The 24,975-nt window shown below is 40.3% G+C and overlaps 2 protein-coding genes across 2 annotated transcripts; both read left to right on the top strand.

The window, feature by feature from the left end:
* Window positions 1-5,495: 5,495 nt before the first annotated feature.
* Window positions 5,496-15,019, top strand: LOC119741275 (cytochrome P450 3A9-like). Its single transcript, XM_038217028.1, has 12 exons — window positions 5,496-5,501; window positions 5,812-5,867; window positions 6,292-6,388; window positions 7,409-7,525; window positions 8,051-8,139; window positions 8,429-8,568; window positions 9,494-9,639; window positions 10,614-10,742; window positions 11,435-11,655; window positions 12,113-12,250; window positions 13,405-13,567; window positions 14,443-15,019. Exons 1-12 carry the CDS (start codon window positions 5,496-5,498, stop codon window positions 14,521-14,523), a joined length of 1,383 nt encoding a protein of 460 aa, XP_038072956.1. The 3' UTR covers window positions 14,524-15,019.
* A 2,093-nt stretch (window positions 15,020-17,112) lies between these two features.
* Window positions 17,113-24,193, top strand: LOC119741274 (sulfotransferase 4A1-like). Its single transcript, XM_038217027.1, has 7 exons — window positions 17,113-17,484; window positions 20,619-20,833; window positions 21,644-21,770; window positions 22,488-22,582; window positions 23,103-23,245; window positions 23,403-23,410; window positions 24,071-24,193. The coding sequence occupies exons 1-7, from the start codon at window positions 17,301-17,303 to the stop codon at window positions 24,187-24,189; spliced, it is 891 nt and encodes a 296-aa protein (XP_038072955.1). The 5' UTR covers window positions 17,113-17,300; the 3' UTR covers window positions 24,190-24,193.
* The last annotated feature ends 782 nt before the right edge of the window (window positions 24,194-24,975 follow it).

Here is a 24,975-nt window from a genome sequence, read left to right as displayed (position 1 = left end):
CGAAGTTCGTGTCGCGGGCGCTTGCAGGCATTGCTGTTAGACTGACTGCACATAGGGGTACTACTGGCATTGATGCGCTATATCTTGTATTTTCTCCGCAACCAGTGAGTTTCAAGACCTGTCCTTTTGCCAGCTTGTTGGCCTCATCACAAGCTTCCGAACAAGGTATAGTTTGTGCAGAACTTCTCAAGTTAAGGTACCTTTAGACCGCGATACACGAAGTTCGTGTTGCGGGCGCTTGCAGGCATTGCTGTATAGACTGACTGCACATAGGGGTACTACTGGCATTGATGCGCTATATCTTAAATTTTCTCCGCAACTACTTGGTTTCAGGACCTGTCCTTTTGCCAGCTTGTTGGCATCATCACAAGCTTCCGAACAAGGTATGTTTGTTCAGATCTTCCCAGGTTATAAAGTAATTTCAATATTTTACCCCATTTGTGTTTTAAAGTTTTGAATTTTCCTTTTATTTAACTGCCACTTAAACTAAAAACTCACAAAATCTCTACTTATTGAAAAAATGTTTATATGTTATTATATTCATCTGGGTACAGAGTCAGGCTCTGTAGACGGTTTCCATGACGATTCAGCAAGATTGTTAAAGGTATGGCCATGTATCTGGAAGATGGACCTGACACCTACCAACCCAAAGGCTAAGAATAACAGAACCTTGATTCAGCAGGACGTTGTTTAACTTAAAAATGTAAATAATTTTCAATTTGCCAAGACCTACCAGCTCAACAGAAGTTGGACAATCATAACTTAACTTCTGTTTTATGATTTGGCCGATGGCTTTTCAAGACGAGAAATAAGCTGTAACGTTAATGATGAGCAACTTTTCGGAAAAATTTCAAAATAAACATGTACAAGTATATATATTTTGTTTGACAGTAGCGCCCTCTATAGTTGGTTTCCATGGCAACCCACGGTGGCGGTGGGTTTGGGGGAGTGCACTAGGACCCCCTTTAACCCACGGACTAATGTACTTAATTTTTTTAATCTTGCCTTTAATTTGCATCGGCGCGACTCTAGCACGCCTGTCTGAACCAAGGGTAGCCTAGTTTGATGGATCTGAACGGTTTTCTTTTTTGACGATAGGTGAGACGTTAGCCATAAGCCAGTCGCCTGGTAATTCCCCGGTATGATGGACTTCTGGAAAAATTCGTTGTAAGAGTGGAGCAACACTGTCAGCACATTCCTTCTGAATCGTTGGAAGATGCCATCGGGGCCTGGTGCTTTCTGTGGTTTTAACTCTCTCAACAGCTTTTTGATGCTCGCAGTTGTAATATTAAAAGAAGATATTTGCTGAAACTTTAGACTGTCAAGGCTTGGGATAATGTCACAGTTTTCCTTTGTAAAAATGGACTGAAAATGGCTATTTAAGGCATTCGCTTTGTCAATGGGAGTTGTAGCAATACCATTAGCAGTGTTGAGTGTTGAAACAGACGACTTTGCCTGAGACCCTTAACATATCTCCAAAAGGGCTTGGCGTTTTTGATGTCAAGTTTTCACCAAAATCCAGCAGATGGTCACGTGATTTTCTTAAATTACAGTCTAAGAAACGACGCAGCAGTCTGAATATTTACCAGTCAGAGGTAGCACACGTGCTTCTGGCTTCATCGTAGGCTTACTAAAAGGGCTGGGGCGACTCCCTGCCCCCCCCCCCCCACCTCAACTTTTTCCGCGATAGCCTTGATTTTTTTTTCGCGACCCGAGCTGTTTTAGCTGACTTTTTAGCCTCGAGCCTTGCGCATCTTTTGATACCAGATACACACACACACAAACTTTCCCCTATACGTCGTGTACACAGAGCACAATTACAATTCTGACATATGCATAATATTAGCCATAATTCCAAAACCCTTTGACCTATAGTCATGAAATTTCTTGGGTATGTTCATGATGAGTTGTTCTATGCATGTACCGACCCCCCCCCCCCCCCTTCTGAGAGGTGGTCAAAATAACCCGGCTCTTTTAGGGTTAATTTACGCTTATCATGCTGCGTTTGTGGGAATGTTTAAGCCAAGAAAGGCTGCTGTTGGTACTTGTTGGTTGAAGTAACCGACTTAGTTTTACAAAATGTTGGGCGAATGGGTTGTTAGTTTTATAATAATGCCGGTCAGCATATATATATATACCAATCGCCTACACTCTTGGGCAAATTCTGGCCAACATATTGGGCAAATAACATTGGCTATTTACCCATTTTTTTTAGTGAACTGTTCTCATGTTCTGGGCGGGTCCGGTCATAAGTCTGACGCCTCATATGTGCGATATATAAGCCTTCCGACAAAATCGCATCCCCTAACCAAATAAAGGCCCATAAGTGATACCACCCCCCCCCCCCCCCTTCTGAGAGGTGGTCAAAATAACCCGGCTCTTTTAGGGTTAATTTACGCTTATCATGCTGCGTTTGTGGGAATGTTTAAGCCAAGAAAGGCTGCTGTTGGTACTTGTTGGTTGAAGTAACCGACTTAGTTTTACAAAATGTTGGGCGAATGGGTTGTTAGTTATAATAATGCCGGTCAGCATATATATATTCCAATCGCCTACACTCTTGGGCAAATTCTGGCCAACATATTGGGCAAATAACATTGGCTATTTACCCATTTTTTTTAGTGAACTGTTCTCATGTTCTGGGCGGGGTCCGGTCATAAGTCTGACGCCTCATATGTGCGATATATAAACCTTCCGACAAAATCGCATCCCCTAACCAAATAAAGGCCCATAAGTCCGACGCCTCATAGGTCCGACGCTTCATAGCTCCGACACCTCGTAGGTCCGACAAATTAAACGCCTTGTTTTCCGACGTCGGACTTATGATGAGGCGTCGGATCCATGAGGCGGAATAAATAAATATTATGCCTCATAAGTCCGACGCCTCATAAGTCCGATGAGACGTCGAACCTATGAGGCGTCGGACTAATGATACGGCCCCTTTTTTAAACGAGCAGCAGACATTGAATCGTCGACTTCAATTTAATGGAGTGAAGTGTGTAAAGTTAAACTATTTTGACCTTTTCGGTTCACTGTGGTACCCGTGTAATCATACCCTGTTCAAAGATCAAGTCCCCCATCAAAGGTCCCCAATTTTTTATCCGTGCACTGTACAAAGTAATGTTCCAGTATCCCAGGCAAACACAAATATTCAGTCATCAGGCGTAGCAAACGTAGTGTGAAAAAGAACTAAATCTGATAATGTGAGGGTTCTGGACAATTCGAATTTCCAACTTTTATCAATGTTCAAAGGGCCCAGAGCAGTTTTTGTTTATCCAACTGCACTGCCTAAGATAACGACCAGCACTTGACATTAATTCAATTCAAAATCCAGAGCCAGTAGTAATGATTTCTATTGCCATGTCGAAAATCCTTTGCTTATTAACACCTTAAATGATTTTTGATTGCACAAAACATAAACAGAGGGTCTGATGTGTTTAGATCCCACACTGTCTGAAGTATAACTGAGAATTCCTGGTAGTTGGGACGCCAGGACCATCATCCTGCAAAAAAACCGTAGAGACAAACAGTAAAACCACTGGCGTACTTAGGGGAGCATTAATTGTGTCATGCCCTCCAAGGCCTCAACGTCGATAGGGTTCAAACAATACGTTTTAAAACAGGTGTTTCACAGCTTTGCGTGAACAAGCATTTCATTCACTGTGTGGGCTTCCTAACAAAAGAGGCCCACATAAACCAGGTAGCAGCGACGTTGCGTGGACTTGCCCACGTCCACACAGTGTTTCCCCCTCTCTGGAAAACAGGTTTAGAGGACATTTTTTGGTTAGTTTTTATCAGTGGCAAAATGAAGAGAAACACTAAAGGGAATCAAAGAAACAACATTGGGTTGAAAGAGTTTTCACAGTGTGCGCAAACTTTTTTTTTCCACAGGCTGTTCTTAACTACACGAAAACAAAGGAATGTCCCACACTACGTTTGTAACGTAAACAATTCTGCGTTTCCGTGTGTTTGATAGGTTTCACCCAGATCCATGCAGAATGATTGTGCTGACGAGAGGGGGGGGGTGCATGCAGCCCACAATCTAGCAGACGCAATCAGTCGTGTTTTACTCATTTGGACCGGCCCCTTCATGTCCCTTTTGTTTGGGCCCATTATTGTCGCACACACCCCCATTGTCCCAAGTCCTCAGTAGTACAGGATAACCTTTATACACAAATACTTCAGCACACACACAAGAAGAAAAAAAAAGTTCAACTTGAGGGAGTTCGATGTGTACAATTTCATTTTCCCCATGTAATTGACATTAAGCAGTACAAAGTACACAAACTGTGAAAAAAGATACAAAATTAAAAACTATTTTGACATTACAAACTTTTACAAATTTTTACGGACATGTTTTTTTTTTACAGTACAGCAAGATACAACATTTCGTCGGACAAAGATTTGCCTCCCCACTGAGGTGACCTCGATGCTCCAAAGTTGACACCGGCGCACTTTTTGCGATAAAGTATCGATAAAAATAGAACAAACATTAACTCTTAGGGATAGAAATATCCACCTTGGGCAATGTCCGTTCACGAATGTCTTCGCTTCATGTCAGTCAGTGCAGTGTCTGATACAGATCCAGCACACAGGAGACGCCGTACACCGTTTCGAATCAAAATGGCGTTGTGGATATTCGGTGATTCTTTTTCCGTGACTTGGACCCTCGCAATTGGTGCCATCCTCATCTTTTTGGCGTAAGAGTTTTTTAAGCTTTTGAATTTTAAATGAGTTTCCGAAGATTTAAATTGTTAACCGATTTGTTTTAATCCTGTTTGATATTTTTTTGCTTATCCATGGCAACTTCGGCATATATGTGATCCTTTGCAATTTATCCCAAAAGTAGCCTACCGAATTGTTACCAAAAAGACTTGGATTAAACATCGCACTGGTACTAAACACCCCGTGAAATTATTCCATCTGGCTTTAGCTATCATTTAGAAGAAATCAAGAAATGTAGGTGATTTCCAACTATCTGTCAACTGACAGATTTTTGGAAATAAAGAGTGCTTTAAACGAATTTGTGTTTCTTGATCAAAAGATTGTGCATGGTTTTTCAGTTTTCTCGAACAGGATTAATGTGCACTGAGCTGAAACTTCAATGTGTTATTGGGAACGAACAAAATGCATGAACCGCAAATGATCATATATATGCCTTTAATTTACTTGTCTTTATTTTAGATATGGAACTTACTTGACCATTACCAGTAATTATACAGACTACAGTGGTTTGTGTTGATCCCATGCTCAACACATTTTTTTCACATGCAGCTATGACTGGTGGTGCCATCAGTTTTTCCAAAGGGCGGGAATTCCTGTGGTCCCATACTACCCTATCGTGGGGAATGCCATCGACTGGTTGAGGGTAAGTTAAACAAATTGATTAGCACACGGCATACGTTTTTAATAAATACGCATAGTAAGTTAAGGGTAGGAGGGGGAAAAGAAGAAAACTAGACGTATATGGCGTTTGTTTTTGTGACAAGCGCAGAGTGATGGGGGTGCGACGATAGTGTTGTACGGTGTTTCAGTTCAGTTATGAATGACAATGTCAATCCCGGTTTTAATAGTCCAAGTTGATCAGTTTTGACCAAAGACATCGAAAAGAAAAGATTTTTCTTCGAATTACATGAGCGTGTGTTTGCATGCATTGATGGGCATTTCACTTTTGGTTTGATGACGTCACATGCAGCATTTGGATGCCCAAACAAACAGCAACAAAATTTAATGTTGATGATATCCACATTAATTTGGTTTCATATTTATCGATTGATGAATTTAAATTAAAACAAAACTATATACTCCTTTCAGAAAGGCAACAACCTCTATGCCGAGGAATGCGTCATAAAATATGGAAAAGTAGTTGGGTAAGATTAATTTTGTTCCCATTCGTTCTGGGAAGAATCTACTTCCATATAGACCTGATCCTAAATGTAACTCGAACGAGACAGAATACACATGTATGGCTTTGTGATAGAGGACAGACAACACAAAGGGAAAACAAAGAGATCCTTTCAGTCTTCGAGCGTTGGGTCTTTTGTTGAAAACGGTCCTCGATCGAACGGTTATGTGCTTACAAGGACAACGGGAAACACAAAGCATTGTCCTCGGTTATTTTGATCCCGCTATTTTTGGCATTGCTCAAAAGCAAAGGCCTTAGAATCTCTCTGGAATCCAAAGGCCTGTAAGTACTAAGATGAAGTAGAAAATAAAACCAAAGAATGTGTTGAAGCTTAATTGTTGAAGGAGTGAGACGTGCAGTATTAAACTGGACTTTTCTTCTCCTTGCAGAATATACAAATTCCAATACCCGATTCTCTTTGTGTCGGATATTGACATCGCGAAAAGGGTTCTGGTGACCGATTTCAACAAGTTTCCGAACCACTGGGTAAGATTAATTGGGCCCAAATAACAAACTGAATATTGCTCAAAATTATCCAACATGTCATATAGTTTCCGAATCACAGGTTAAACCTTAATTGAACCTCTAGATATCCAACTGAATATCATTCAAATATCCAACCCGTCATGTTCCCGAACCAATGAGTAAGATTAATAGGGCCTAGATAAACAAATGAATATCCTTTCAATATCTAACCTGTCCTGTAGTTCCCGAGCCACCGGATAAGCCTAAATTAGGGACTAGATATCCAACTGAATCCGACAGATATCTAACCTGTACCTTAGTTTCTAAACCACTGGGTAAGATAAGGCCTTTATATCAACTGAATATCGTACAAATACCTTTGACCAGTGTTGTTCCCGAACCACTAGGTAAGCCTAATATAGGGCCGAGATATCCAAATGAGTATCGTACAAATACCCAACCTGTAGTTCCCGAACCAACTGAATATCAGACAGATATAACCTGTCCTGTAGTTCCCGAATCACTGGGTACAGGCCTAGATATCCAACTGAATATCGTACAAATACCTTATCACATTTTTAAATTTAATTTATTCCTTTTAGTAAATTGTTTGATTGTAAAGCGCCATGGAGCAATTTTTAATGGATTCGGCGCTATAGAAATTTATATTATTATTATTATTTATTATTATCCGTCCTGTGGTTCCCGTTCCACTGGGTAAGCCTAATGGGGCCTAGGTATCCAACTGAATATCATACAAATACCTAACCCGTCCCGTAGTTCCCGAACCACTGGGTAAGCCTAAAATAAAGCCTACATATCCAAATGAATATCGTACAATATAAATACCTAACCCGTCCTGTAGTTCCCGAACCACTCGTAAGCCTAATATAGGGCCTAGATATCCAACTGAAAATCGTACAAAATTAGTACGAGATGAAACAGGTTTTTTTTTTAATGTATTTATTTCGATGTATACTGCATACAGAATGTATACTGCAATACATCTGTTGGTCATTTAACTCTGTTGACCCATAACAGGACATTCCTGCTGCCGGTTTCCCACTGAATGGTACTTTGCTTTACATGAAAGGCCGACGATGGAAAGACGTCCGTGCCATCATCACACCAGCATTCACAACAAGCAAGCTCAGACAGGTAAACCTAGGTGGATACGTGCACTTTGTAAATACACATTATATATGATTAGGCCCTATTATTATTATTTATGCCTAATTACACGCATGTTCAGGTACAGAGGTTGTACCTACTGCGAGTGCAACTTCAAGTAATATGGTCGACAATCTGCCAACATCTATGGGGAAAAAGTTTAATATGTAGTAGATCAATTTTTTTTAAAATGCATTCAGCAGACATCTTAGGGGTGTGTTTTGCTAAGTCAATGCACTTACAACGACTGCACAAGAGTATATCCCTGGTGAGCAAAAGCACACACCTCAAAGATGGCAGCAGTACAAACGATCTATTGAGCGATGTGTTTAGTCGAAAGGTATACAACCCACCGTTGTTGCCCAATAGAAACGTTCGATAGAAAGGATATTTTGGATTGGTGCAACTAGATTCCAGTCGGACAAACTGGTTGGCGTACAAGACATACACCATAATCACTATGGAATGGTGTCATACTTAATTATTTTGCTACCTTTCTGGACTTATACTCAGATGGTGGAAATATTCAGCGATTGTTGCGGCCCTCTTCTTGACAACATGGGAAAGTCTCACGCCGAAAACAAACCGCTCAACACAAAGAAGTAAGTGCGGGTCTCTTCCAAGAACAGAACAAGTTATCTAGTTCCTTGGATGGACCAATTCTTCAACCAATAAAACCAAAGCATTTTTCTCATGCAGTTAGTTTAGATAATCCACTACTCAACTTTTTAACGTCTTATTTAAAAACAGGGGTTTTTTTGCTGAGATGAACTCTTTTTGGCAAACAAAAATAAAAAGAAAACAGCAAAAAGCAAAAAAAAAGCTAATTGGTTTACAATGCATTTTTGTGCCCTGTAATGTTTCACTTACCATTTCTGTCTGTATTCCCAGGAATTACCTGGGCTTCTTCATCCAAACCATCATGGCTATTATCTACGGTCTGGATGTCCAGTGTCAGGCCAATCTTGACCATCCGTTTGTGACCAAGGTGGAGAAAGCATTCCAACCATCCATGGTCACGTTGATCCCAAGTAAGTATTAGTTTTTCATAGGAACCGTGCAGACTACAGACACAAAACTTGGTAAGCCGTGTCTGAACTACTTTGATACGGCTTGCAATTACACACACGTCAATGTGAAGTGGCTACAGCCGGCTGCACTGCTTCCCATAGAAACGTGTGTATACATGTAATTGCAAGTAGCCAATTAATATTGTAGACTAAGTACGTCAACCTAGTCTCAAAACAAAGAGGTTCAAATCTTCATTTTTACCATGGGCTATTCAGATTTTTACTCAATTTTCGCCAGATAGTTTTATCCCTACACCTGTTGTGTTTTTATTTCTTTCAAATGCCCTATAGATAAGTGGCTTTTAGCTAATAACTCAGTTTTGCCATACCTATACTCAGCCCTGCTCCTCCCTACACTACCCTACCCTGTTCCAATGTTTCCCTTATCAGGCTCCCCCCCTCCCTTCTCACCCCCCCCCCCCCCTTACCCTCAATCCTACCCTACCCTATACATGACCCAGCTGTTTCCATCCTGTCCCGGTCTTATTTCCTCATTTCCTTCCCTAATCAACCCTCGGCCTGAAATCCTACTTTACTGCTCCAATAGTTTTCATGATTGTATAGTCGTAATTGTGTTTTTGTGTATATAGGGCCTACATGTAGTAATATATTTCTGGCTTTGTCATATTTTTTTGTGTACTTTAAATTATTGTATGTATACCTACTTTTTAATTGTACACTGGGAAGTCAATTTCATCTAATTTTGAGCATGACAATAAAGAAATCTAAATCTAAATCTAAATCTAAAACCTCTCAGTGTCATTACTCATATATTAGATAAATCCAAAGCGGTCGGACGACATAATTATTGGAACATATTCCAAAATTAGTTATTTCTTTAATAACTCGCCAATAATTGGTGTTTTTCCTTTTTCTCTATTTACAGTCATCTTTCCAATACTGGGACCACTTTTCGAAATGATGGGGTCCAACATTATCCCTAAAGACGCGGTGGACTTCTTCAAGCAAATCATAGAGGATTCCTTTCAAGGAGGAGTCCAGATACGACAGCGGCGCGAGGGTGCCGCAGGGGTAGGTAACCCCCCCCCAAAAAAAAAAAAACTAACAATGATGACCAAATTGATGCCGAAGTGACTGTTAGTTACTTGACAAAACAAAGTCACGGAAAGCCACACTGACAATGTCATAAGACGACATCATCTCTTCAGTATACGCGTCTGAGATAATGTATTGAGGCGAGTTCTCACTGTCGGTATGCGAGATACATAACGTTCTCTGAGCAAAGCTTCAAAGTGACCAGAACTTTACTGTCACCTAAAAAAGAATTGCTGCATGTAGCGTTTTCCAAATCTAGGATATGAAAGCCCAATTGACAAGCTTTGTTTTGGTTAAAGAATCATTCAAATCGCTCATGTACTTTTCCTAGTTATGGAATTTGAACACAAACACCGTTTTAACCTTGTCCACGGATCACATTTGATGTACGTGATATTTCAGTACAAATGAACCATGTCGTTCGTATCCTGAAAATTATATCACAATAATCCCATAGGTCTCCAGGGTAGCCAAGTAGAAGGCAGGGCAAGTCTTTAAACCCTTGACATTGTAAAGCATGATATTTTAACATTGGAAGCAGCAGGTTTTTAAATAAATGTTATGATAAGTGCCAGTTATCATGGTTATGAAGGTGTTCTGCAGTGATATGGGTTTTTTTGGTGTGTAAATAGTTTTCATTTTGCTGAAATATCACCTTTATTGTGATCCGTGGACAAGGTTAAAAAAACGGTGTTTGTGTTCAAAATTCCATAACTGGAAAAGTTCACTAAAAGAAAACTTCACTAAAAGAAAGCTTCACACAAAAAAAGTTTTCTTTTTTGTTTTACTCACCCTGTACTCAGTCACAATTTGAATTACAGAACTTAACAATTTCGTTCCTGTATATCCAGTCTCATTGTTATGACTAAGCAGTGAGGTGTCATCTGCATATTTTTGTATCATAGAACACATAGGGTCTGACTTTTATTATTTGTTCCTCTATCTTACAGTATGTTACCATGAATGAAATGTACCAGAAGAACACAGAGTTCCCAGGAGATGTTCCGACTGAAGAAGATCTGGCCAAGGAGGCTGCCGGTAAACCGAAGAAACTTACCTACAACGAGTTCCTCTGCGCGGTAAATGTTCAATGAACCGACTTCAATTACAAATTGTGTCAATGGGCTGCTCATTTGCATAATGCAATTTTTTCCCCAAGATCATTGTGACATTATTGCTACATAATAATGCATAACATACAGTACGGTAGAATTTGTCTTGATTGCTCGCTAAAAAAAAAATCCGACGATGGTTAAGAATTAAACATTTAAAATACACTGATTTAAAAGATAAGACACGACACCAAATACCAAAGAAAATTTATATAACAGAAACATTAATAAAACACAATTTACTTGAGTTAGACAACACACAAACATTACAGTTATTTGAAACGCCCATTCAAATATATAATCGCAGTATTATATAATGAGTGATTTGATCGCTTAGTCCTGTTTAATAACGCAAGCAAATTTTCTTCTTCTCTTTGCACTCTTGAATGCAATGCATTTTGTTCGTTTTCAATAATAACGCCGCTCAAAATCCAAAGAAGATTGTTCCAAACCTAACCTGTTGACATTTCAGCCCAGTGGATATACATGTGTTACATTTTTTTCGAGACAACTGTGCATTACCATGCACAACCTTTTTAACCAGAAAGAATTTTGTCTTTATTCCAGTCGATTGACTAATCCTTTGGATTCACCTTTAAATCATGCCTTTAAAAAAAGATTCAATGCACTGGTGGGACTTTTTTTGCCATTGTCGACAGAATGTTCTCTTACTGTCTGGCGGTAACGAGGCAACGTCGACATTCCTGCTGTGCGCCACCTATCAGCTCGCACTGAGTCCCGAAGTACAGGACAAGATGATTGAAGAGATCGACAGGCTTGCACCGACACCCGCCGACATAACCTACGAGACCATGAGCAAAATGACGTACCTAGAAATGGTGATACAGGAGTGCTTCCGCATGTACCCACCAACCTTACTGTGAGTCCCTTGCCATTTTTCAGAGGCAGTAGGATTTAATCCAAATTTTGGGTCCCAACAATTACGGGGTGGTTTTCTGATTCTAGATGCTCTGTGGTGCGATCTGAGTCAATTTCTGACCACTTTAACCAAGTCGTTTGAGGAAAAGATGGTGGTGTACGCAGTGCCTGCCTTTATTGCGACGTTATTTTCAAAAACAACTTTACGGATTGTTACAAACAATTTTTTGTGAAGTATTTCATTTCTTTTCTTTGCTTTTTTCTGTAAATTAAAATTTTGGTAGTTTTATTTAATGGGACACGTAGGGGGGCCGTTTTTGGTCAATTTTCCGGGACAGATCTACCGACCGACCGACCGACCGACCGACAAGGAAGTGACCGTAGAAGCTCCTGCCAGAGCTCAAAATACACTTTTCAATTAAGTTCGTTTTTTTTTGTTATTTTTTGATTGTCGCTAGAGCTGACCGTGTCTGCGCAGAGACTGTTACCTATGGCAAGTACACCCTGAAGAAAGGCCTTCTGGTCAACATCCCGTTTTATCCCATTCAACATGATGAAGAAATCTGGGCAGATCCAGAGAAGTTTGATCCGGAAAGGTACGGAAACCGAAGAAAAATATGAAACAATGAAATAGCAACTGGGTTTTGGGCAGCAGCGTATCCAGGTTTTGTGTCAGGGTGGAGAGTGGGGGGAGCAAATCATAGGCATCGCCTGACCAATAAGCAAGATACAGGGTGAGTAAAAATAGGGGAACCCAAACCCCCCAAAATATATTTCATATTTAAAAAAAAGTATGTAGCACCAAACACAATAATGACTGGAAAGCCAATTTCATAAGGTACTTTTAGGTAAAAAAAAATAACTGAAATTGCTCAATCCGTTTAAAGAATATCACCATAAACGCAATGACCCTCAAACCTGTTTCGTCCAAACAAGCAGTTTAGTGTGTATTCCGACTGTTTGGAACAACAAAGAAAATGACTCAGAATAGTTGTTTCAACAACTGTAGTACACAATATCTTTATTTACAACCCTGGTTAGGCAAGCAATAACTATGATTTATAAAATCCACCTTTTTTTTAAAGACGGGCCTTCAAAAGGACTTTGTTGAGTATTTTTATCTTTTAAACTGAGATTTTATCGCTGGTGATGTTTAAAGACAATCGTGACGACGATTCTTGAAATCGCATTTTTGGACGAAAGAGGTTTTAGGGTCCTTGTGTTTAAATGGTGATACTCTTTGAACGGATTGGGCAATTTCAGGAATATTTTCATCTAAAAGTAGCTTATGAAATTGGCTTTCCAGTCATTATTATGTTTGGTGCTACACATTTTTTAAATATGAAATATAATGTTTGGGTTTGGGTTCCATATGTTTTGACTCACCCTGTATGACAAAACAATTGTTGGCTGTGTGTGATGTGGGATATGGCGTTTTTTAACGCCCATCCGGGCGCATAGCGTTCACCTTGGATGCTATATTTTGTGAAAACCCTAAATCACAGCAGTCAACAATTATTATGACACTGTACACGTACATGATGCCATAGGGCAACGTGGGATTACATCAGCCGGTGAAAACATATTCTCATATAAGCACGTGTACTTTTACATGTAGCTATGTGTACAGAACTCCAGACTTGAACCATTCAGTTTTATGAAAATAGGTCTAGGAACAAAATAAGGAGATTTCAGAAGTTCCTGGATGTCTGTGCTAACCTATTACTATTTCCCGTTTCTAAATTTTCAGATTCAGCCCCCAGAATAAGGACTCCGTCCACCCTCTGGGGTGGATTGTCTTCGGCGCCGGTCCGCGTATCTGCATCGCCGTCAAATTCGTCATGCTCCTGGCAAAGGTCTTCATGACCCGCGTCTTCCAGAAATACCGCTTCGAGGCATGCCCTGAAACGCCGGTAAGTTAAGACATGCTTTCCTAAAACGCTAACTAGCATGTCAGCAAATTTGCTAACTGGAAAATGACTCATTTCTCACGTCTTGAACATTGTACTGCTTTGAGAACATCATCATTGTGGTCTACAACTCTTGGCCATTACTCGCAACTCAGTGTTCACTCATTACTTTCAAAAAGTATTTTCCGGTAAATTTGCTTACAGATTCGAGGCCTTTTTTAGCAGCGGGTAGCAGCTCATCATCATGTCTCTCCGTTAGTTAGTTAGTTAGTTAGTTAGTTAGTTTAGTTGACATTAGCTATATTGCTCCTTGACCGATTTCAACCAAACTTTGTCAAAAGTATCAGTAGCCCAGCTGCAACATGTCACATGACCAAACTGGGGTCAGTGGTCATTATGAGGTCACTGGGGTCAAAAGCCTGATTTTTTTTTTACTCCGAACTTACATTACTTAATGTTGATCCCCATCTCATGAATACGAAGTCACGATGACGATAAGCAATTGGCAGTGGTACCAGACGGCAATTGGTAGCAATTGTTGCCTGTCTGGCGTTAATTGATACAGTTCAAGACGTATCAGTCGTTGAAAAAGAGACTGTTCACGGGAGAAGGGCCCACATATATTTTTATTCATATGCGGTTCCGACAGCCATCCAAATTCCACCCCCTCATCTCTCGTCTTTAGTGTTCAGTGCGATGTGCTTCTTAAAACCAAATACAGGTGTATGTTTCAACTAAAAAAGGGCAGTATCAAATAGAAGGGTTTGATAAAGATGCCATCTCGCGACTACTGCATTCAAGTTTGTAAACAATAATTGTCTCATGATCTAAAACAACATATGACTTACCGGTACCTTTTTTTCCTCCTTTTCATGTAGATTCCTCTGACGTTCGGGAAGATGACAATGCTGGAGCCACAAAATGTCTTTGTGCGTGTGATGCCAAGAAAGGATCGTTAAGACTCTCCGAATTCACGGGAAAAGTCTAAGACGCGACGGATGAGATAGCAGACGAAAGATTAAAAGATTGGGTTACCTATACTTCAGTGTGTAATATTTTTCAGTGAGAACAAATCAATGCATATTGATACAAGGATGTATCTTACCTATGAAAACACTTTTGTTAAAAATTAAATAGTTATGGATTATGAATTTTTCATTGATTTGTTTAGATTGAGCAAAAGAGAGTGACGTATTACACTATTATCTGTCTCGTAGAAACTCCTTAAACTAGTGTCTATAGAAAACAAATTCATCCAATTTTTGTTTTTGTCTATGGCATGTGAGATGTCATCAGAAGCTGTGGACAAAAACATGGTTGTAACGTTAGGGTAAACATTCAATTTTGGGTTCAATTTCGAGAAATTGACCATTATGCAAAATGTGTACACTACAAATGTCTATTTTTACTTTTACATTTGCGAATTTTCTTTGCTAGTGATCATACACTCATACTGTGCCTTATTTTTAATTGAAAAGGTTGGCTGCCGTTTTAAATTTGTTGAAATAATCTGACCTTTGGGTTTATGCAGCTATTTAAAGAAAATATCAGCAAATCACAGGACTGCAAAAATGTTATGCAAAGTATAAATTACATGAGTGAAATGCTCAACTACGTTTTCCTAATTGAACGAATGTAAGTACCATGCGAAAAAAAAACAATCCTGAAACTTGTATTCATATTAACAAGTTTTTCGACTTGAAAATACAGGATGCGAGAAAACAATGATTAGGCCTAATCTCTTCCGATTTTTCTCAGAACTTGCTCAAATGTTTTGCCGTTGAGAAAGGTCCTGCTAATGACCGAAACAATTAAGGCCCTCTAATTTTGTTCTTGTCTTATTTTGCCTAATGTTATGTTTGAAATTGATAACATTTTGTAGTTAAAAATTTGCTCTAATCGTAGTAGTAAATAATGACGTTAATGTTAATGTTAATGTTAATGTGAACGTAATTTTGAGTACTGATCGTTTCAAATACCGGCATGAGTAAACCTTTTGTGCATGCGTTATTACTTAAATAAAATAAGCCAAGAAAAGCATCTGAGATACCTGCAAACTACTGTAGTCTTCGTGTCAAACTTCTTAATCATGCACAATTTCAAACTTAAGCTAATTACACACTATCCCTTCCTCGTGGTCACTACTACAGTGTACTATAAAGGACACCTATTTGTTATCGTCGTGCATGTATGTGGGGAGCTCCGTCGTGCCTGTGAGGAGGTCCGTCGTGTTTGTGGAGAGGTCCGTCGTGTTTGTGAGCAGAGCGTCGTGCGTGTGGGGAGCTCCGTCGTGCCTGTGAGGAGGTCCGTCGTGCGTGTGGGGAGGTCCGTCGTGTTTGTAAGTAAAACCGTCGTGCCTCTGAGTAAAACCGTCGTGCATGTGAGTAAAACTGTCGAAGGCTTAATTTACTCACAGGCACGACGGTTTTACTCACAGGCACGACGGTTTTACCCACAAATACGACGGAGCTCCACACGCACGACGCTCTACTCACAAACACGACGGACCTCTCCACAAACACGACGGACCTCCTCACAGGCACGATATGACGGAGCTCCCCACACGCACGACGCTCTGCTCACATACACGACGGACCTCTCCACAAACACGACGGACCTCCTCACAGGCACGACAGAGCTCCCCACACGCACGACGCACTGCTCACAAACACGACGGAGCGCTCCACACGCACGACGATAACAGATAAGTGTCTTTTATTAAACACCCTACACTACAACCAGTTTATGAGCTGAGAGAAATCCAAGTAGGAAGATTTTTACCATTTGCCCCCAAATCTGAAAACTTCGCCATCACCAAAAGGTCAATTTTTGATCAAAAAATTAAAAAAATCTGCAAATCCCCTCAAAGGTTCAAACATGCTACAGTGCAGTGAGGCCAGACATAAATCCAGACAAAATACGAAATAACAAAGGACACGTATGAGCACAGATCGAGATTTGCCCCCCCCCCTGGATCCCCCCCCCCCCCCCCCCCCCCCCCCACGCTGCCCAAGATGGGAACTGTAACTTTTTAAGTGACCAAATCCCCACCTCTGGGGCAAGATTTAAGTGACCATCTCCAACGTGCATTGGCGGGGTGCCCTAAACTTGTCACTTCCTAATGACTGTAGATTGTGGGGTTTTTTCTGCAAAAGCGAAACAGAAAAACGGGGGAACCTGCCAGGCTGGCGTCTCCTAGTTCCCGAGTTACATTACAATAATGCCTTCAATTCCATGTAATGCGCATGCATGGGAAGATTATTTATTTCATTCAACATATAATAATTTATTTTATTCAACATAATGATACCCTAACCTTTTTTTAACTGGCTTTTGGGCTATCATCAATCCAGATGTAAATTTATGCACAACTAAAGAAGAAACTGCTGATCATGATGTCCCTTGTCAACGTGAGGACAGTGACGCTCCTCTATCATGTCTATTTTTGTACCGCTCGGGTAGAAGGCGCCCTCAAACCTAAGCTTCATAAAGAATTTTCGAAACTTCGGCTTGCTATGTAGTTTGGCTTCAGTTGGATTGGTTTTAGGCCACAGTTTCCCACAAATTAATGAAATTAATAGGTCCATATGCGGTATTTAATGAGGCTCAAATGTACAGTATTTCTGTGTGGTTTGAGCTTTAAAGGCTTTAAAAAGAGTCTGAATCCTGAGAAGATCTGATCCGGCTTGCATGATGCGAAGCCATGGTTTGAAAAACCGCCATAGCGCTAAACAAGATGGCGCAGATTTCGTCTCCCGAATCGCCTACTAAGTTGGCAATAGACGATGAGTACGATATCATGCAGTATTATGTCGTAGACGGGGTGAGGTTACCCCCGTTTTGCAGAGGAAAGATGGAAGATGTGGCCACCTTCCCTGTAAGAAAAGATGACGTGTGGATTGTGAGTTATCCGCGTGCAGGTACGGAAGGGCCAAGTCAAAAGATTCCTGATTTACCATGTTTAATATACCATGTTTCTGTTGTGCGCTTTCTTGCGATTTGCGCAATCTTAAGAATGGGCGCGCATTCTTAAGAACGAGCGCGCATTCTAAAGAATGATCACTCAAATTTTAAGATTGAGCACTCATTCTTTAAGACTGCATGGAAATATTACGTGCGCAATTTATGAATTTTGCGCAATAATAATAAACGTTGCACTGCATAATTTTTTATGTTAGGCCTTTTTAAAATGTTTTAGGGATTAGGGAAAATATTCATATATTGAGAAAAGAAAATGATCTATGCTTCTGTACTTATTTAATTACGATAATTTGAATTAAATTAATGCTGTTATTATATTAATGTTTTTTCTGCCCCCCATGCATGGGAAGTTTTGTACAGTATCATAATCATAATTCTTTCTAGCACACTATCAATTATTATGTCTCTTTTATGATTTCTCCCCAATATGTGTTTATTATTACTTTCGTCTCTCTACTTTTCAGCGTTACAACTTTTCCCTAGTGACCGTGCATTGCAACAGTACTATAATTATTTAAGTGCTGCCTAGCTGGAGTTGCCCAGCCCTAAATTTTATCATTGGGTTAAATGACAACCCAATGATAAAATTTAGGGCTGGGTAACTCCAGCTAAGTACTGCCCAAGAATCAGTGAACAAGGATGCAGCTAGACTCTCCAAGCGCAGCCGGTGCTCGGCATCAAAAAGATCGCTTCTCTTGTTACGCATTCTTAAGAATGTGCGCTCAATTTGGAAGAATTTTTTTTCAAAGATTGCGCAAGGATCCAGTTGCACAATCAGAAGCATTCTTAGAGAGTAGGCCCTAGTGTACCATTCAATTTAAAACAATAAAGGAAAAAAACTCATGTGAAAGCAGGAAGAAAAAAACAATATTAAAATCATTGGGTCACTCAGGTCACCGGTTCAGGCAATGTCGTTAGCTAGGACACGTTTGCTTGGTTGGAGATGATAATATTATCTCATGTGTGCATGTCACTGTGTAAATTTATACCTGGGCATGGCACTGACAGAGGAAGTGCTGGCACAAGAGCTGAACAAATGAGGGACTGGTTCACAGTCCTACGACTATAATTGGCTTATATTTAGCCCCATGAATGTGTCACAAATATTGGGCTTTCTCCATAATTTGGTCAGAGATGAGATAATCAAATACAATGCGTTTGTTGACCTGTCAATCCCAAACTAACTTTCACCAAGTTAAATCAAGGTTCAAAGAAATAACCCCTTTCCCCCTGGTTTTTATTTTTTATGCCATTTCCAGATCCCCATGTGGTTGTGCTTGGCTCGATGGTTGCACATGTGTTTTTGTCTTTGTGCAGCGCCTGCTCCATCCATACAAGTGTATCCGTGTTGTTGAGTACCATGCATGATTGGAATTGTGCTGTATTTGTGGTAATGATTTGTTTTGGTTTATTTTATTTTCAAGTGATAGATTATTGTGTACATGTGTCATGTGTATAACAAAGTAATACATTAAAGGTATGTCAGATCATGCATGGAGATCATTTGCTGGCTGTGCATCGTTTTTGTTGAAGCAACAAAATTGCTCACAATCTTAAGTTGGGTGCATACAATGTAACACTAACCTGTTGAAGTGTCAGCTCAGTGGATACTATACATTTTGAGAAAACAGACAGAACATATTGCCATAACCAGGCAGCATATTGCAGTGGCCATAAGGCTACTGTAATTATAAGCTCCCATAAGCCTTGCCTGCAATCTCGTTTTTGTCTTGCCTGTTTTTAATTATTTAGCGATATATAAGATTATTATTATTAATTATTATTGCCTGCAAGCTTGCATTTTGCCTACAAGCTTGCCTACAAGCTTGCCTGCGTGCATGCTTGCAAGCTAGCTGTAAACAAGCTTGTAAGCATGCTTGCAAGGTTTCAAATATGTAATTCAGGGCAAGCTTGCAGGCCTGCTCACCAGCAAGCTTGCAGCAAGCTTGCAATCTTGCCTGCAATCTTGCCTGCAAGCTTGCCAGCAAGCTTTACCCGCACACATTCTGGTGAGCTTGCCTACAAACTGGCAGCAACCTTGCCGCAAGCTTGCCGCAAGCTTGCCGCAATTTACATATTCAAAACCTTGCAAGCTGGCACGCAAGCTTGCACTAGTTGCAGGCAAGCTTGCAGGCATTTCTGTTAGGGTATCATGCACAATTATTTTGGGGTCTCGTAATTGGATACCAAACTGACTACATGTACCTAAAGTCCATATATTTGCAAATTATAGTACCACGTATGAGATTGTGATGCTTGTTCATGTGAAGATAAGAATATTTCATTCGTTTTCTGCTCTTTTGCTGTGTCCACTTTTGTATTGCATCGGCCATACAGAATCCTCTTTGTACCTCACTGAGTGACTGACTGTCACTTGTGATTTAGACTTGCATAAGTCTCACCTTGGCCCACAAATTTGACTTTGCTGGTCCCAGAGAGCCAGACTACAGTTTTCTTTGCACCTATCTCACTGACTGACTGATTGACTGACCATCACTTGTGAATTAGACTTGCATAAGTCTTTCACTCAGTAAACTACGTAGACACCTTAAACCAAACAGACCTTTATCATGCTGCCACCATTGCAGTCATGTTCCCTGTATCCAACAAGAGTACTGAATGATAATGTTTTTTGTGCAAAAAGCAACCAGACTATTTTCCCTTCCAGCCTCGTTTTGGTTGCGTTGATTTGAATGGGAAAATGATAATGGTCTATTCGTCTGGGGACTGCTTTACTAGACTCGCTGCCTAGTCATATTTAATCCATTATCAGCTGTACTACATCGTGTTAGTTCACTGAAGAATGAATGAAACCATCCGGTTCGTAAGCGACTGCGTCATACACGTGCGCGCACCACTGATTACTTTTGGCTAAACACGCCACTTCGCACTTCTTCCGGTTCCATTGGTTCCAGTTCTACACTGTGTGCTGTGCGCATGGTTAAGTTGAAATGGTGTGACACTTACAAACCGGATAGAGTGCTCGGGTGGCTTTGGGCGCTACAGAGAAAAATAGGCAGGTCAGTTTCGGGAGCTACATTGACGAAAGGGTAAAACACATTTCCTTTCCCAGGGGTGTGGCTACAGGACCTGATCTATCTGCTCCTAGAGGGGGGAGATCTCAACACGACAGACCTGAGCCTGGAGTCCGTGGAGGATTCCATCCCCTTCCTGGAGGCCCCGAGCCCCGGGATGGAGTTACTGAAGACGCTGCCCTCGCCCCGTTACATCAAGTCCCACCTGCCATACGGACTGCTGCCAGAGGGCGTCAGGAACAAAGAATGCAAGGTAAACGAAAGAAGGTAGTTCGTGTATGTACTTCATACGGATGCGAATGCCAAGTGGCTTTGACGTCACAAGTTACTCACTGCGAAATTAGTTGGAGTTGAAGTGCGTTCAACTTTTGCAAATTTGCAGTGCAGAAACTTGCCATGGTGTCACTTATTCGCTTCCACGTTTGTTTTCATGCTGAGTATGAACTGGCCTGTTATGTACACCGCACGAATATATTGTACTTTATGCGCCAGTGTGAAATGCATTGTAAATTGGCAAGTTTTATCTTTTTTTCTGAGAAGTTATTCAATCAGGTATGATTTGATTGAAAGGGGATGAAATGCTGTGACCATATATGTGCCATTTGTCTGTGTTTAGGTTGGTTCATACCTCACATGAATGTGTATGCCAAGCAAATTTGACGTCACGAAGCATTCGCTGTAGAATTCACCAGAGTTTAAGTGTGTCAAGTTCGCAACTTCACCACGTGAAAACTTGAAAAGCGTTAGCGTTCACTTTTGCGTTGAATATGGAGGAGCCTTTTTCAAAGTAAGATTTGCAGCAGATACAAGGCTTTCATTGGAGGCTGCTAGTTTGGATTACTATTTTTATTGGTAACCGTTCCAATAACTAAGGGTATGCGTACAACATCAAATACAGTTAGGGATAGCTTAACGTATGCGCGCGCACATCCATTCGAATGTGAAACCTCTCTTAGCTGGCATGTGCAGGTGTGGCAAAGTGGATGTAATTGGTTTTTGTTTTTTTAGGGCATCAAGTAGTGAAAGGGTTTCATCAATATTATCAATTTGTGTTTTCACTCAGGTGATCTACATTACCAGGAACCCCAAGGACGTAATGTGCTCGTTCTATGACTTCCATCGCACTGTCCGCATGGTGCACTACAAGGGCACTTTCCATCAGTTCTTCTATCGCTTCATCAACAATAAATGTGAGGCTTTAGATTTACCTTCAGGTTTTTGACTCATCATGGATTTGAAGGCGTTACAGAAAAATTGAAGACATTGCGAAGAAATGTTGTAAAAGAATAGAACAATTGAAATGGATCATTATTCTTTGCCAGTCTGTTACCAATTTCATTGAAACACAAACATTTGCTAAATAAAGAAAACATTTGCTTTTGAAAATCTGGTTACTTTGTAATCAGCCAACTTTCAGTTAATGGCCAATCGTCCGTCGAGTTATGATATTTGGTCCTGTGCTATGCCAAATTCACGGACAGGACACACATTTAGGTATCTGCCAGTCTATCATAGCACACAAGCATCAAGTCATTTTAGAGCTTGTCGTATTTAATACCGTATCGTGTATTGCGCACTGTGAACACTACCCTAGCTACACAAAAACATATGGCGAAACACGCACAGCATCGTTATGCCGAGATAACTGATGTATAACTTGACAACAGTTTGCTAACATGTACGAGGTATTGTAAAACAAAATATAACATGGTTTATTTCTGGTGGATAGTCTATATGAACTCTCCGCAGTTTTGGAAGGTTACAAACTAGTTTCCTCAGCCTAGTTTGTCAACTTCCAATATCTTGGGGAGATATTAATGACTACTCACCCTCAAGCCGTGTTATGTTTTTATGTTGTTGTCAGTGACCTGGTTATTTGAAAGTTGTTACCATTTTGTTTTTTCCAGTGGGGTATGGTTCCTACTTCAGACATGTGTTGGAGTGGTGGGAACAGCGAAAGGACAACAATTTGCTCTTCCTAAAATATGAAGATGTCCGTCAGGTGTGTAGATCAAGTCCGTTTTTGGAAATTAACCCATTATCACCTGTACTACATCATTTTACTTTATTAACCCTAACTCCCAAAGCGTCTTTTACTGGGAACTGGACCAATTCCATCAAAATCCATCAATCACTGTACGTCTAATACAAAACTGAACATGACATAATGGAATCCACCACTGACACACTGGTTGACATTCATGGACTTGCTTCACATGGCTTTTATCACAATAGCAGTACAGGAAGCTAGGCAAACTCAATCAGATACCCCTAACACTGCTTCAGGCCATTACGCCCAATTCCATCATACTCCATCAATATTTAGTCACGCCAGGCCTTCTGGACCAAGTCCCCCAAAATCCACCCAAAAAAGAGGGAATGGATTAAGATGGAGTTGGGGTTGTTAGGGTTAATTCCCTGAGGAATCTATTTAGCCATACTACTGTATGGGATGGTGTGGGAGTGACTGACCGGTTGAAAAACTTACTTACTTTTTTTTTCTCCAAATACCTGCATTTCAGGATATCAGATCTAGTATTGAACAGCTGGCAAATTTCTTAGAGCGACCTTTGACCCCGGCCGCACTGAAAAGCATCTACACCCATTTTGAGGAGGATGCAAGAGCATACACATTGTTAGGATGGAGCACGCATACAATCGAAAGGTAAGGTGGAGTTGAATTGAAAAACTGTGCCTTACATAACAATTGAATGAAAGTTCATATAGCTTTGCAAAGGATATTAAACACTGCAAAAACAGAAAGTCACACTCATTGGAGGGTCATAATTTTGAATCAGATCGTTTTTACATCATGTATATAGACTTTTGGGTAATGTTGTTAGCTACATTTTGATAGCCCGTTTGCTACCAAAGACTGTAAATCGTTTAAAATTGACAACGGCTTATGCAAAATGATGACATTGTTGCGTGACAATGTCGCACTGCCTGAAACGAATGGCAGGGAATACCGATCGCACAGTGCTCAGTGCTTGTATGCATGGGAATACACGAAATTGAATTACTAGCGCTTTTTTCGGGCACTGTGCAATCGATAAGGGCCAATTACCGGCAGGTGTGTTTATGCTTTATAGCAATTTCTCCTCGCGCAATCTTTAAATTTGCAACTTTTCAAAATGCATCATTTTTCATAGACCATTGTTAATCTTGGACAATTTACAGTTAATAGCGGGGTATCAAAATGTGGCTAACAAAATTCCCCATAGCTCTTCAAAATTTATGATCCCTCAAATGAGTTTGGACTTTCTGGACAAGTGCAGGGGCACAAAACCCCGATCAGCGGCCATTTCAGGCTGACGCATGTAAAACTTAAATAATCAGCGCATGTTGAATATTTGAATATTAAATCAAGTCCAAATTAGAAAATTGAATATTTGATCAAGTCCAAGTTAGCATAATTGAATACTACTTTATATGAGAATGCGCAGCCAAAGTGAAGTCAGGTTTTTTGGTGTCATTGTTTTACTTGCAGAGGATCGTGTTGGGTATTGGAAGTATTACTTCACCGTCCACATGAACGAGAAGTTTGACAAGTTACTACCAGATAGACTACCTGCTAGCACAGGGCTGGACTTCCAGTACACGCTCTGAGCTGATTGGCCGTCTGTTCATGAAATAACAACAGGTGTACTCAGTGAGCTGAGTACATATGCTGAGTGCTGATTGGCCAACCTAGAAACTACAGGTGCTTCTTGCATTGAGATGTTTGTGCAGGGTTATAAATGTATACAGTTTTTATTGGGGTTTCATGGTTATATAGAGCATGCAAGTCCCGCCAGTTCACGTGCACTTTTCATTTGAACGTCAAACACTGACTAATCTAGTCACAGACTCCCGTGTAGAATTAATCCAATTATCTGCGAAGTTGAGGTCAAATGTTTTTCTTTTTTTTTTAGTCATCAATTCGCAATATGTTCAATATGTTGTAAATTGTAATGCTTTCTTTTCTTGCGCAGAACCCTTGACAGGATAAACCTTGCCAGGACACAAAATAAATACCAAAAAATAGGACGTATTACATGTTATAGCTCCTATGCATGGTGCCCGTGATGTACTGTATTTTCCCGTAAAGTCTCGCAGATTTTTGAAGTATTAACTTGTATGCTCTACTACAGTGGCATCATTTGAAATTATTTTGATCTGCAATTAGTTGATTTTTTTTGCTCAAGTTGGTTTTTTGGCTTGCATTATAAATTAGATAACATACTACTACACGTGACAGAGAATTTGATTTTGTCTCAAACAAAACCAATGAGAAAAATGCTCTGAATAATCTATCATACTGGGAATCAACTAGGACTTTTAACATATCACCAGCGTTTCATTTTCATTGGGTTGTCAAATTGATTTACGTGCTCCGTGCCTGAACAAGAACAG

This window comes from Patiria miniata, unplaced genomic scaffold, assembly GCF_015706575.1.
Source record: "Patiria miniata isolate m_02_andy unplaced genomic scaffold, ASM1570657v1 HiC_scaffold_5, whole genome shotgun sequence".
NCBI lineage: Eukaryota > Metazoa > Echinodermata > Asteroidea > Valvatida > Asterinidae > Patiria > Patiria miniata.
The sequence above is the reverse complement of the archived record's forward strand: the minus strand, read 5'-3'. Positions and strand labels throughout refer to the sequence as shown.